Source organism: Pipistrellus hanaki (genome assembly GCF_964339955.1).
Source record: "Pipistrellus hanaki genome assembly, chromosome: 10".
In the NCBI taxonomy this organism is placed as follows: Eukaryota; Metazoa; Chordata; class Mammalia; order Chiroptera; family Vespertilionidae; genus Pipistrellus; species Pipistrellus hanaki.
In genome coordinates this window covers 63,610,083-63,623,393 of record NC_140512.1, presented here as the reverse complement: position 1 = coordinate 63,623,393, position 13,311 = coordinate 63,610,083, and the positions used below count along the sequence as shown (strand labels likewise).

The following is a 13,311-nucleotide window of genomic DNA, read 5'->3' as shown; positions in this document are numbered from 1 at the left end:
GAAATCCCAAGTGTCTTTTTTTTTTTTTAATGGAACACTTCACGAATTTGTGTATCATCCTTGCTGAGGGGCCATGCTAATCTTCTCTGTGTCATTCCAGTTTAGTATATGTGCTGCCGAAGCGAGCACCCCAGATATATTTTTATTTTTTTATTTTATTTACTTATTTTTTTAAAATATGTTTTATTGATTTTTTTACAGAGAGGAAGAGAGAGGGATAGAGAGTTAGAAACATCGATGAGAGAGAATCATCGATCAGCTGCCTCCTACACAACCCTACTGGGGATGTGCCCACAACCAAGGTACATGCCCTTGACCTGAATCGAACCTAGAACCTTTCAGCCCGCGGGCCAACGCTCTATCCACTGAGCCTAACCGTTTTTGGCCCCGAATGTATTTTTAAAGTATTTTTTATACCATTAGAGAGGTTGGTAAAAGGTTAGAAGCTTTCAGTTTTGAGTAGGCTGGCAGGGGAGGGTAGTTGGGGGCAATCAGATTGGCAGGGTGGGGCAGTTGGGTGCCATCAGGCCAACAGGGGAGGGCAGTTGGGGGTGATCAGGCCAGCAGGGGAGCAGTTAGGTGTCAATCATGCCGGTGGTTAGGGGGCGATCAGGCTGGCAGGCATAAGCAGTTAGGGGCAATCAGGCGGGCAGGCGGGCGAGAGGTTAGGAGCTCACAATGGGATTGTGAGAAGGATATCCGACTGCTGGTTTGGGGTTGGACCTAAATCGACAGTCGGACATCCCCCGAAGGGTCCCAGATTGCAGAGAATGCAGGCCGGGCTGAGGAGCATCCTCCCGCACCCCCTCCGCCTGCCCCGTGCACACATTTTGTGCACCAGACCTCTAGCGTTGAGATATGATCCCTCTATTACCATGTTTTAAAGCTAAGACATTTTAGACCTAAAAGGAATGTTAGATACCTTGATTCAATAATTTTATTTTCTTTCTTAATGGGATAACTGAGACCCAGAGAAGATAGAGGATTTATCCAAGTTGCCAGCAGCCATAAACGGGCAATGAGAAGTTCTGCAAAGAGCATGGGAAATGTTTGAGTTCTGGCTTGTCACCATACAAGTGATGATTATGGTCAAGTTACTCTTCTGAGCCTGAGCCTTGCTTTTGTGCTTGTAAAATGGGGACCTCAGAGGACCATTGTGAGAATGAAACAGGCAATCTTCCTGCTGCATAGCCAGCATGAAATAAACGTCAGTTCCCTGTTGTTCCTTCTGAGGGGCCTTATTCCCACGGGGGTGTCCTTTCCATTCCCCTCTTCATGTTTCAGAGCCCCTCATTCCCCTGAACACTACACATAGTGGTTAAGAACCTTCTCTCTTCCATAATTAAGTGGTTATCATTCTTTTCATTTTCTCATTCATCTTATTTTCCAAACTAATCTGCTTTGTAAAATGATTCCAAATCATCTCTATTTTTGCATTTTTCCTTATGCTCATGAGAACTGAAATAGTAAGAATCTCTTCTCTTTCATAATTAAATGGTTACTATTCATTTTATTTTCTCATTTACCTTATTTTTCAAACTTTAATCTGTAGAATGATTCTGAAATACCTGTTTTTGCATTTTTCCCGTATGCTGATGAAAACTGAAATAGCAAGATGACCTTACAACATGTTCTTAACCCACCCCTACCCACACCCCCAATTTCTGTATGCAAGGATGATGCTTAATTTTAAGAAAACATTGCTGTTACTGATTTATGGCCCATTTCTTATTATGTTACCTACATATTCTCCGCTATAATCAGCAGTAACCAATATTTCCTTGCCTTTATCAATAATATTTAAATTAATAAATATGCATTAAATAATCCCTGCATATAAGGCTTTTGGATGAGCGCTAAATGGAAAATAAATATCACGAGGTTCCACTGACCTCTAGCAATTTATAGTTTAGAAACAGAGATAAGAAATGTAATACAAGCGACTATGGTATAAGACTTGGGTATAGTCATTATAACACAGAGGTGCTGACAAGACATAGTAAAGGTATTAAGTGTGTCCAGAGGAGGAGCTGGTACAAACATTGATGCTTCTTTGTAGGAAAGGCTGCTTTGAATTGGCCCAGGAGGGAGAGGAGACATAGATTTGACAAAGATGAGAGGAAATAGTTTTCAGGCAGAGGGAACCTCATAGGCAGGGAAGTAAGAGGGTGTCAAGAGTATTTAGAGAATAAACCAAGCCCTAGCCAGTTTGGCTCAGTGGAAGAGCATCAACCTGGAGACTGAAGAGTCCTGGGTTCAATTCCAGTTGGAGGTACATGCCTGGGTTTTGGGCCCAATTCCCAGTGGGGGGCGTTCAGGAGGCAGGTGGTCAATGATTCTCTCTCATCATTGATGTTTTTTTTATCACTCTCTCTCCATTCCTCTCTGAAATCAATAAAAAAAAAATATTTTTTTTAAAAAGAAGAAACTAAGAAAGGGATTTAGTTATAAAATTAGTCACAGGAGAGTAAAGTACAGCATAGAGAATAAAGTCAATAATAGTGTAATAATTATGGTGCCAGGTGGGTACTAGACTTATTGGGGTGATCCCTTTGTAAGATATATAAATATCTAGCCATTGTTTTGTACCTGAAACTAATATATTATATGCCAACTATAATTAAAATATAAAGTTTGTAAAAGAATCAAACAATTTGGCTGAAACAGAATGTTTGAGTAGACAAGGCTTGTATTAACTAAGGGATTTAAGGCCAAATCATAGATGGCATTAACTATTAAACTAAGAATTTTGGACTTTATCCTGCTGTTAATGGGGGTGGTGGAGAATGATAAGATTCACTATCACTTTGCTTGTACATCATATGTTATGGTTTCACCAAATCTAGACAATGAATTCCTCAAGGACTCGGAGCACAGAGCTTTCACCTGTGTCACCTCAGGGCCTTGCATTGTGCCTGATGCATAGTAGACATCTCATATATAATTCTTTTCTAGTTAAAGAAGAAATTACCAGATTTGTAAATGTGAGTCTGGACTTTAGAGAACAGGCTGAAACTTAGGTTGCCAGTGAAGAGGGTAGAAAGGGAGAACATGGCTGAAGATGTACATGTGGTGTAGGTACTGGAGAAGCCACAGATTCTGCAGAAGTGAGTCAAAAAGGGAGGAAGTCAGAGAAGGAGAGCTATACGGTCTGACTACAGGTGTAAGTGAATGATGAGAACATAGCCAGGCTGGCAAGTGTGAGATTGTAGTAGGATGAGTACCCCTTCCTGTCATAATTTGTGATAAGGGCTCTATTAAAGACATTAATTTTGGTCTGAATCTTACTACAATCTATATTTATAAAAGTTTAAAAGTGGGAGACAATAACTTGAACACAGTTACTTAGAACCTTTGTAGAACACTAAATTTTTCTAAATTTTTATTTGATTACATGGTAAGTCTTATTTGTGTTCTGAATGCTTCCACTGTGATCCAGATTTATGAAATATTAATGTATTGTTAAGATTACTGGTTGTTGAGAAATTTATCTTCTTTTATATTACAGGTGGAATTCTTAATAGATTTTCCAAAGATATAGCAATTTTGGATGATCTTCTGCCTCTTACCATATTTGACTTTATCCAGGTTTGTCTTTGTAAAATAAGTATGATTGTCTTTGCATTTGTCATGCTTTTAAAAATAATTAGTAAGAGAAGTGAATGAGTTTTTGCGTATTTTTCATTTCCTATCTATTGTATGAATTTTGTCAATATCAAAAGTCTTCTAAGTAAGCATAATTTTAGTAGATTCAGAGACAACTTAGAACTCTTTACCTGACCCAAATCCAAAGCAATTCCACATTAAGATGTAATAATCATCTACTTGGGAGTGATTTGAGAATTATAATAAACCACTTTCCCTCAAATTACTGTCGGGGACGTATGACATTTTTTGACAGCAGCATCACTGCTTGATGGAAGTCACCTACGGCCAGAGGGCCCATGTTAAAATGAAAACCAGTTCTTTGGTGGGCTACAGTTTCAACCACGAGTACGTTGGCACAGATTAGGTAGCCATCCACCTCATAGTAAGGACCATAATGCAGGGACAGAATTATAAATAAATGTTTAAGAAGGTGAGAGGGGAAAGAAAAATGCAGGACTAGTGAGGACTATCCTTGGGTGATGCAGAGCTGAAGAGGCCTCCAGGGCAGCCTTGGCTTTGAACATGTGTCTCTGGGGTGTGGTGATGGTCTGTGGTGAGAATAAAGAAGAAGGTGATGGAGATAGGGGTAAGCTATGGGATACTGCATTAGGATTCCATAAGTGGCAGGACTTAAGGTGTGTTGTGAAATAATAACCGAGGCTGTTGGACCGGGTTTAAAAACAGCTCCTGCCTGACTTCAGTCGAGCCCCAGAGAGCAAATGCCACAGTCTCCGCGATCTCCCTGGTGAGACAGTTGGAATAAGATGCATCCCATCTTGCCATGAATCATTCTCACCTCCCACCTACTTTCACGCTCTCCTACCCCTCAATAATAATAATACGCTATTTGAGAGAATCCATACAACAAAATAAGGGCTACCACATTTGTGTGTATATACAACCAACCTTGGCAATGCAGAAAAACCAGACTGCCAGTTTGCCTCATGTGAAATGATGGGCAGGATCAAACGCATCAAAGTGAACTTTAACTTTTTGGATTTCCTTCAGTTGCGCTGTTGAGGGGTGTAACTCCAGTGACTGCTGGAATTCTTTAACTGGTGCTTTGGGTTTGTGCATTTGAAGGAGTGCTTCCTCCGTCTTTCTTTAATGATGTACGTTGTTCCTTGTTTCAGGAATGTAAATGACTGGTCCCAAATGTAATATTGTGAAATCAGGCACAAACTGGAACACGGATATTTTGACATGATTGCAAAGGATTTCCCCCCTACTTTTGTAGCTTATTGAGTATTTTCTGAATCAATATAAGGATCACTTAATAAGTCCTTCTGGGAGATTAATTTTTAAATATTCATTTTATAAATTAACAATTTTTGACACAGGGATGACTCTCAAATGCTTTCTTTTGGCAATTTGAATAGTTTCTGCTTAATTTCCAATGTTGGGAGTCTTTAGTTCTTGTTTCACAAAGGTTTGGGCAGGGCTCTTAATTTCCCTGTTTTATTTGTAGAAAGGTCTACAATAAGGAAGCATAATATATGACAATCAAATATAGTAAAAATTTGATTAATTTCAATTTTATTAAAAAAATTATCACAGGGGCTCTTTAAATTAATCCTTTTATTGATTTTAGAGAGAAAGGGAGAGGGAGAGGGAGATAGAAACATCAATGATGAGTGAGAATCATTGATCAGCTGCCTCTTGCACGCCCCCTACTGGGATGGAGCCTGCAATCCAGGCATGTGCCCTTGACCCAAATTGAACCCAGGACCCTTCAATCCACAAGCTGACAAGCTGATGCTCTATCTACTAAGCCAAACCCTCTAGGGCTCCTCTGGTTATAGTTAATTATGCTCTGATTAATTTAATTTTAGATACATTTCAGGAACAAATTTTTGTACAAAGAAAGCATACCTATAAATTTTCTTTTAAAAATTAATTATAAATAAATGTTCTCTTTACTCTATTTTCTAACATTTAATGTTCTGGCAATTTTACTTTCTGGGTTAGAATATCATATAACAAAAATGAAGATCCAGATTCTAGTCTGAAGATACAACTATTTATTTTACCTTAACAAGATACTTAATCTCTAAGGGTCTGATCTTTCTAACCTATAAGAGGAGGAAGGTAAACTTGATGATGGTCACTTTTACTACTAAAGTTATCTTCTTTGGATTGGCATAATGGAAGTGGACCATAGATGGCAATTTGAAGCCAGAGAGAAACTGTATTCTAGCTCCTATTTATTTCTCTGTTTGGGTGAATGATTTATTTATTTTTTTTTAATGAAACAGAAGCATACATATATTAGATTACCAAAATCTTTTCAGCTTCAAAACCTTTAGGTCTTTTTTTATTTCTTCTTTCTTATATACAACTTGAGGCCCACTGCTCAAATTTGTGCACCAGTGGGGTCCCTCGGCCTGGCCTGTGGGATTGGGCTGACACAGGCTGTCCGACATCCCCTGAGGGATCCTGGATTGTGATAGAGTGCAGGCCAGGTCAAGAAACCCCACTGGTGCACAATCGGGGCCAGGGAGAGACTCGAGAGGTTGTCCAGCCAGGGAGGGACCATGAGAGGGCTCCAGGGTGTATCTGGTCCATCTCACTCAGTCCCAATCAGGCCAGATCCCAGCAGAAAGCTAAACCTACTGGTTGGAGCGTCTGCCCCCTGGTGGTCAGTGCATGTCACAGCGAGCATTTGAGTAGCCTTAGCATATCATTAGCATACTATGCTTTGATTGGTTGATCAGCCAATTGGTCGACCATACACTTAGCATATTAGGCTTTTATTATATAAGACTAGAGGGCTGGTGCATGAAATTCATGCAAGGGGATGAATTGAGCCCAGCCTGCACTCTCTCCAATTTGGGACCCCTTTGGGGAATGTCCAACTGCTGGTTTACGGATTGGGACTAAACCAGCACTCGACAGCCCTCTCACAATTCAGGACCGCTGGCTCCTAACTGTTCAACTACCTGCCTTATCACCCCTAACTGCCCCCCCACCAGCCTTATCACCCCTTAACTGCCTCTGCCTGCTGGCCAAATAACCCCTAACTGCCCCCCTGCCAGCCTGGTCACCTCACACAGCCTGATGTACAGTTGTTTGGTCATCCCTCCCTAACCCCCCTGCCAGTCTGGTCACCCCATACAGCCTGCTGTTTGGGTGTCCGTCTGCTTTTTTCAGTCGTGACAGCCCCTGGCTTTTTATATATTAGGATTACACATTGAGTCTTGCTACTTTGATTTCTACTATGTCTTTCACATTTTTTTTTTCTATTCATTCTATTAATTCCATTAAATCCTTACTAAAAATTCTCAAGGACCATCATTTATGAATTCCAAATCTGGTATTCATGCATGGTTTTAAATTAATATGTATTCACTTATTTATCTATTAATTAATTACTGATTTCAAAGTGACCATTTACCCTTATCAACTCCAGTTCCAGGCAGTGCTGTGTGACTGTCAGTATCAGGGATGTTTATGAGATGCTTGGGTGATAAAAAATGTGCTACCCACTTCCTAAGAGTGTGAATGAGTGGTGCCTTGCAGGTTTTATAGTCTTGTTGAATTTTTCTTCTGATGAAGTGTAGGATTTGGGTAAGAATGAATGGAATTTAGAAGTCTGTGCTCAAATTTTTATCTTGTCCTGAAGTCCCTCTGTTTATCTATTTTGTTGTCTTCTCACTAATATACCCAGTCTAAAAAAAACTTGTTTCTTAACCATTGTCAATTAAAATAAGGCAGAATTCAAGGATTCATTGTGTAATCTGAATATCAAATATATTAAATCAGTGCCTTCAATTTTGCACATAATGGTAAATTATTAAATTCTAACTTCAGTGCCTAAAGGTGGACTCGTATGGAGCAAATAAAACTGTTTTCCTCAATACTTAGGCTTATGTTTTCATTTATTTCTCAGTTTGGGCTCTATTCTGGGTTATTTTAATTGCTGGAAATCTATCTTGTGAATGTTTCATCACTTCCAGTTGTACCTGCCTTCTCCATTCTTCTCTAACCCAGTGTGATATATTGGTTAGTTGACTACCCAGACATGTGGAAAATATGTCAGAAATCAAATGGACACAGTACATTTATAGTTGTCAACAGCAAACAGAAGACCTGATGGAGTAGCTGAATGTTCGCATGCTACAAATGTATCAGCATTTGTCCTTCACACTGCTCTTTAATATGATTGCCCATTTAAATTGTCATATTCCCTAGTTAATCATGCTTAGATCAGAATTTTTCTCTTTTCTCCCCAAAACATCCTATTTTTTCGGGAAAAGGATCCTTCATTATAAAGCTACGGTTTCCCCTTGGTAAAGTCTTGTCATGTAGTACAGGGCACCAGGAGCTTTCTCACTGTGCTGGTGGCACTTGTTGGCCCACAATAGAAAAGGGATTATGGAGCCATCATATGTATTTAGTTCAGTGTCTGGCAGTAAATATTTTCTGGGTATTTGTTGAATGAGTGGAGGGCTGGTATTGCAGAATTTGATGCCTCAAGATGTGCAGGTATTTTCCCTACAAAAGTGTCATGGAGATATGATTATAAATTTTAGATGAAAATAACCTACTCAAAGAAGATTTATGCAGATTTTAGCTACACCCACATCCTACTCACATCTACCAAAATGTTCTGTATCCCACTTCATTATCTGCGTAATGCATGTGTCAGCCATGGAAATTGGTAGAGAACTGACTCATTGATTATCATATGAATATTATCATAGGTTTATTTTTTAACTCCTGTTATAACAGTTTATACTTATTCAAAAGCATTATTGTGGAATAAATGTTAGCAGACTTGTGTTTTGTTTTGTTTTTTTAAAATGTCTGGATTTGTCATGTGGAAATATAGAATTTAAGCCTTTAATCGATCCTGAAGAACATCAACGTGGTTAGATTATTTCTGAGACTTCCAACAGGGCTCCAGATTTTTGGTGAATAATGTGAACCTTAGCTTTAGTGGATGGACTTTACCAAAACACAAAATTATTTTGACAACATAGGAGATAGAAAAAATTACCCAATTTCAAATTAAATTTGCCATACCCCCAAATCTTTTTTGGGGGGGAGAAGGGGACCTATAGGTCATCTCCAATATTTTGAAAGAACAGAAACAGGATTTTGGATAAAGGGAGTAACATTTAGTTAAGTATATATTTTTTTCAATCTTAAGCATGAGAAAACTAGGTTCAGAAAAGTTAAGTAGCTTGCTTAAATTATAATACATTTCAATCAGATCTTTCTGACTCAAAAGGTTGCAAGATGAATGCCCATTTTTTTACAAATTGTCTAAGCAAAATAAATACGAAAATTTCACATTCATATGGAAATTATCTTATCCATTAAAGTTTATTTTTAAAAAGTGGGTCAGTCTAGAAAAAAAAAGTCACCCTTCCCAATGTATTGTGTTCGGGAAGTTAGCACATTAAGAGATCCAAGATCACCATGTTTTCTAAACTTCAAAATGTTATTATGTGGTACCTAAACAATTTTTGAATATTCAAAGAAAACTTATGAGAAAGTACTTTGAGATGACAGCGGTCCTAGTAGGAAAATGCCTTCCTTTTATTGAGAATGGAACAGAGTGTGAAGAGCTATTTAGAAATATACTGCTGACATACATGAAAATATTCACACACCACCATGTTTTCTTTGATCCTGCAGCTGGTATTAATTGTGATTGGAGCTGTAGCAGTGGTCTCGGTTTTAGAGCCCTACATCCTCTTAGCAACAGTGCCAGTGATCGCTGCTTTTGTTTTATTGAGAGCCTACTTTCTCCACACCTCCCAGCAACTCAAGCAACTGGAATCTGAAGGTATGACACTGAGGGTGCAACCCTTACCTCAGAAAATGTCTGCAAGAGCTACTCATAATTCTCTATTATTAATCTAAGTTTCAAAAAAAATGTTCCTGCTTGTAAACTTTTGCATTATATAACAATGACTTTTAAAAAGTGTATGGATAGAGCCCTGGCTGGGTGGCTCAGTTGGTTGAAGCATTGTCTTGTACACCAAAAGCTTGTGAGTTCGATTCCCGGTCAGGGCACATACCTAGGTTGCAGGTTTGATCCCCAGTCTGGGCATGTACAGGAGGCAGCCGATCAATGTTTCTCTCTCACATCGATGTTGTTGTTTTCACTTTCTCTCTCTCTCTCTCAAATTAAAATAAATAAATAAAATAAAATATATCCGTGGGTGAGGATTAAAAGTATCCTAATATATAAAAACCCTGGGTCCGTCACATCCACAGTGACTGGAGGCTTGACCTAACGCCCAGGCTGTGCACCAGCAGGCTCTGGTGGGTCCGGACTTGTGGCAGAGGAGACAAGAATGGAGGAGGCAGGGCCGGTACTCATACTCACTCACAACCACATACACACACACACACACAGTGCCCACCAGCTCAACCTTTTTCCCCTTTCTTTCCTTCCCTCCCAGCTTGCTCTTGGATTCTCTCTTAGAATGAGGAAACAAAATAGACTGGGCCTGAAGAGGCCTGGATGAAAGGGAGGGTGGGCAGAGGATGGAGTGGCCCCCACTGGCCCTACCCCTGCCCAGCCAGGAAAGATGAAGAGGGAGACAGGGAGGCCTGAAGGACTGCTGAGAAAAACAAAGAGAGGCAAAGACTAGGAAAGATCAGGCTGGCAGGGGAGGACAGTTGGGGTGATCAGGCAAACAGAGGTAGTTGGGGGTGAGATCAGGCTGGTGGGAGAGCAGTTGGGGCGAGATTAAGCAGGCAGGCAGAGGCAGTTAGGGGTGATCAGGCAGGCAGGCAGGTGAGCTGTTAGGAGCCAGAGGTCCCAGATTGCAGCAGTTGGACATCCCCAAGGGGTCCCTGATTGGAGAGGGTGCAGGCTGGGCTGAGGAACCCTCTCCCTTCTCCCCCTCCCCCCGCCCCCCCCCCCTTTCCGTGCATGAATTTCATGCACCGGGCCACTAGTATGAATATAAAAGGAAACAGTAAATTACAAAGTACACATAGATTGGTTTTGTTAATTAAGAGTATGTGAATTCATTTTGGTTCTTTAAATACTTTTTTAAAACATATTTTTATTGACTTCAGAGAGGGCGAGATATATATATCAATGATGAGAGAGAATCATTAATTGGCTGCCTCTTGTTTGTCCCTTACTAGGGTTGGAGCCAGAAACACAGGCATGTGCTCTGACCAGGAGTTGAACCATGATCTCCTGGTTCAAAGGTCAATGCTCAACAACTTAGCCACAACATCCAGGCTCATTTTGATTTTAAAACAACTGCATAGAGTCTTACTAGGGTTATAAAGGATATTCATTCACAATTTAGTTATATAAGTTAAATTTTAAAATGATAGTGCTACTATTCCTAAAAGTTTGTCTGAGTTTCTAAACAATATTGCACAAAATTCTTCCTTCTGGCTTCTTTTCAGACACCCTTCCTTTCTCTCCTCAGGTTTGCTTTTTTGTGCCCCAAATACTGCTTGAGCTGTTTGGGAAGCACATTTTCCGTAACAGCCTTGGTGCAGGTGCTTTTTCAGGGGCTAAATTTCAAGTGCATTTCTGCTTTGAAGATTATTTGTTAAATTAAATCTTTTAAACAATCTTAAGGCTTTGAATAAATAGTTTTAAAAGAAAGCCATTTTCACTCAATGGTGATTAATTTAGGATTAGCCAGAAAAACTGACCAGAAGTAACCAAGAAACATGAATAAATAATGACAGTGATTTTTATATTAAGTTCCCATCCATGGTAGCCAACTATAAAAGGAGGGTGACATTAAAAATTTATAAATTTCATCTATTCCAAGCGTGGCACCAGAATGGGCACCATTCTCACTAATGAGCTTTGCTGTCTTTTAAGCTAATCTTCATCAGGTATGTGGTAGTAAGAATTTGCATTGTGCATTTACATGGTTTGCATTGTTTTCTGTGGGGATATTTCACAGGCAGGAGTCCCATCTTCACTCACCTGGTTACGAGCCTGAAAGGACTATGGACGCTTCGTGCCTTTGGACGTCAGCCTTACTTTGAAATCCTGTTCCACAAAGCTCTGAACTTACACACTGCCAACTGGTTCTTGTACCTGTCAACCCTGCGCTGGTTCCAAATGAGAATAGAAATGATTTTTGTCATCTTCTTCATTGCTGTTACCTTCATTTCCATTTTAACAACAGGTACTGTGAAGTTGTTCAGTAGTTAGCTAAACATTTAACTTAAAATGTTGTCAAGCAACAAAATGCTATGTTTTTTTAGCTTAAAAATTTTAGATATCTTTAAACCAATTTGGGGGCATTTTTTAATCAAAACACTTATTAGCTTATTGTTGAACAAATTATTTCCTTGAATTTCTATTGTTTTGTTGTTGAACAATGATGTCTTTGAATTAGAATTGTTTATAGAATTATCCCAACTTTGTGGTCTAACAGACTGAGACAAAGAGCAAGCAAGATAACAAATCTGTGATTGTAAAAAAACACCACCACATCTCTGGATTCTCATATTGGTAAAGGATCCTAAATAATAAAAGTGTAGTATGCAAATTGCCCCCTTGACCTTGGAGTTAGACCAGGGGGCAGGGCTGGCCAGTGACAGGCGGGAGAGGGAGGGGGAAAGGGTGGAAGAAGAAAGGGAGTATGTGGCTGGTAGCCTGCAGCCACTAGGGACCCTATCAGTGCACGATTTTTGTCTACTGGGCCTCTATTTAAAAAATAATAGAGCTGTCCAATAAAGAGCTCTGTGAATATGAGAACAGAATCATCAGCATTTACACACACACATACAAAAGCCTCATTCCTAATAAGTTTTGTTCTTTTAACCACCAGTTGGTAAAATTTATCCTAATGAGAATTTTGCATGACAAAATCTGCCACAGATGTGAAATGCTCGGTAAAAGTGTCATATTTTTTTAAATACAAATGTGCTGAATTTAAAGATCTTGGGGGTGGGGGGGAACCACACAAAATATTTCATCATAAGAAAAGTAAAAATCTATTTAGATAAGTGAGTTTTTCTAATGTAAGAAGTTGAATGTGGAGCTATATAAAGTATTGAAACATGTATGTGACAGTGGACAAAGGCTCAAGCAAAGGTCAAACGTCAAAGGATTGTTGGGTTGTAAGAGCAGAATCCGGCTCAAGTCAAATGGGTCACCTGTTGGAGAGTTACATGAGTGCCCTGTGGAGCCCTCAGGCAGAAGGCATGTAATAGTAGTACCTATCCAATAGATTCGTTGTATTCTGTGTGATAATTTGTGCATAACACTTAGTACAGCTCCTGGCCCGTAATAAATACTCATACATTTTACATGGCTTATTATTGTTACTGCTATTAAATTTTATCTTACTCTTATCTTAATCTTCAGAATGGCTAATATGTTGAAATACATCTGACCTATTTAGAATAAATGGTTTAGTACTAAGAAGACATACCTGTGGTCTTTGATTTGTCCTCTTAGAGCAGTGTTTCCCAAACTTCTCTCATGATGAGAATCACCTGGTGGAGTTGTTAAAACACAGATTCCTGAATCCCAACTAAGAAGTGCTAAACTAGAATTTTTGGGAACATATAGGTAAAATTGTATACTTAACTAGTGCTCTAAGACAGATGTTATATACAGAGCACTAAGTTAGGTATGCAATTTTACCTATATGTTCCCATAAATTCTAGTTTAGCACTTCTTAGTTGGGATTCAGGAATCTGTGTTTTAAC

At 39.3% G+C, this 13,311-nt stretch overlaps 1 protein-coding gene across 1 annotated transcript in view; it reads left to right on the top strand.

Annotated features, from left to right (window-relative positions):
- The window catches only part of CFTR (CF transmembrane conductance regulator), a 168,902-nt gene that overhangs the window by 98,351 nt on the left and 57,240 nt on the right, over nucleotides 1–13,311 (top strand). Inside the window, exons 18-20 of the mRNA XM_084896960.1 lie at nucleotides 3,509–3,588; nucleotides 9,292–9,442; nucleotides 11,550–11,777. Coding sequence (XP_084753086.1) covers nucleotides 3,509–3,588; nucleotides 9,292–9,442; nucleotides 11,550–11,777 — 459 coding nt within the window. The remainder of the gene's footprint in view (nucleotides 1–3,508; nucleotides 3,589–9,291; nucleotides 9,443–11,549; nucleotides 11,778–13,311) is intronic.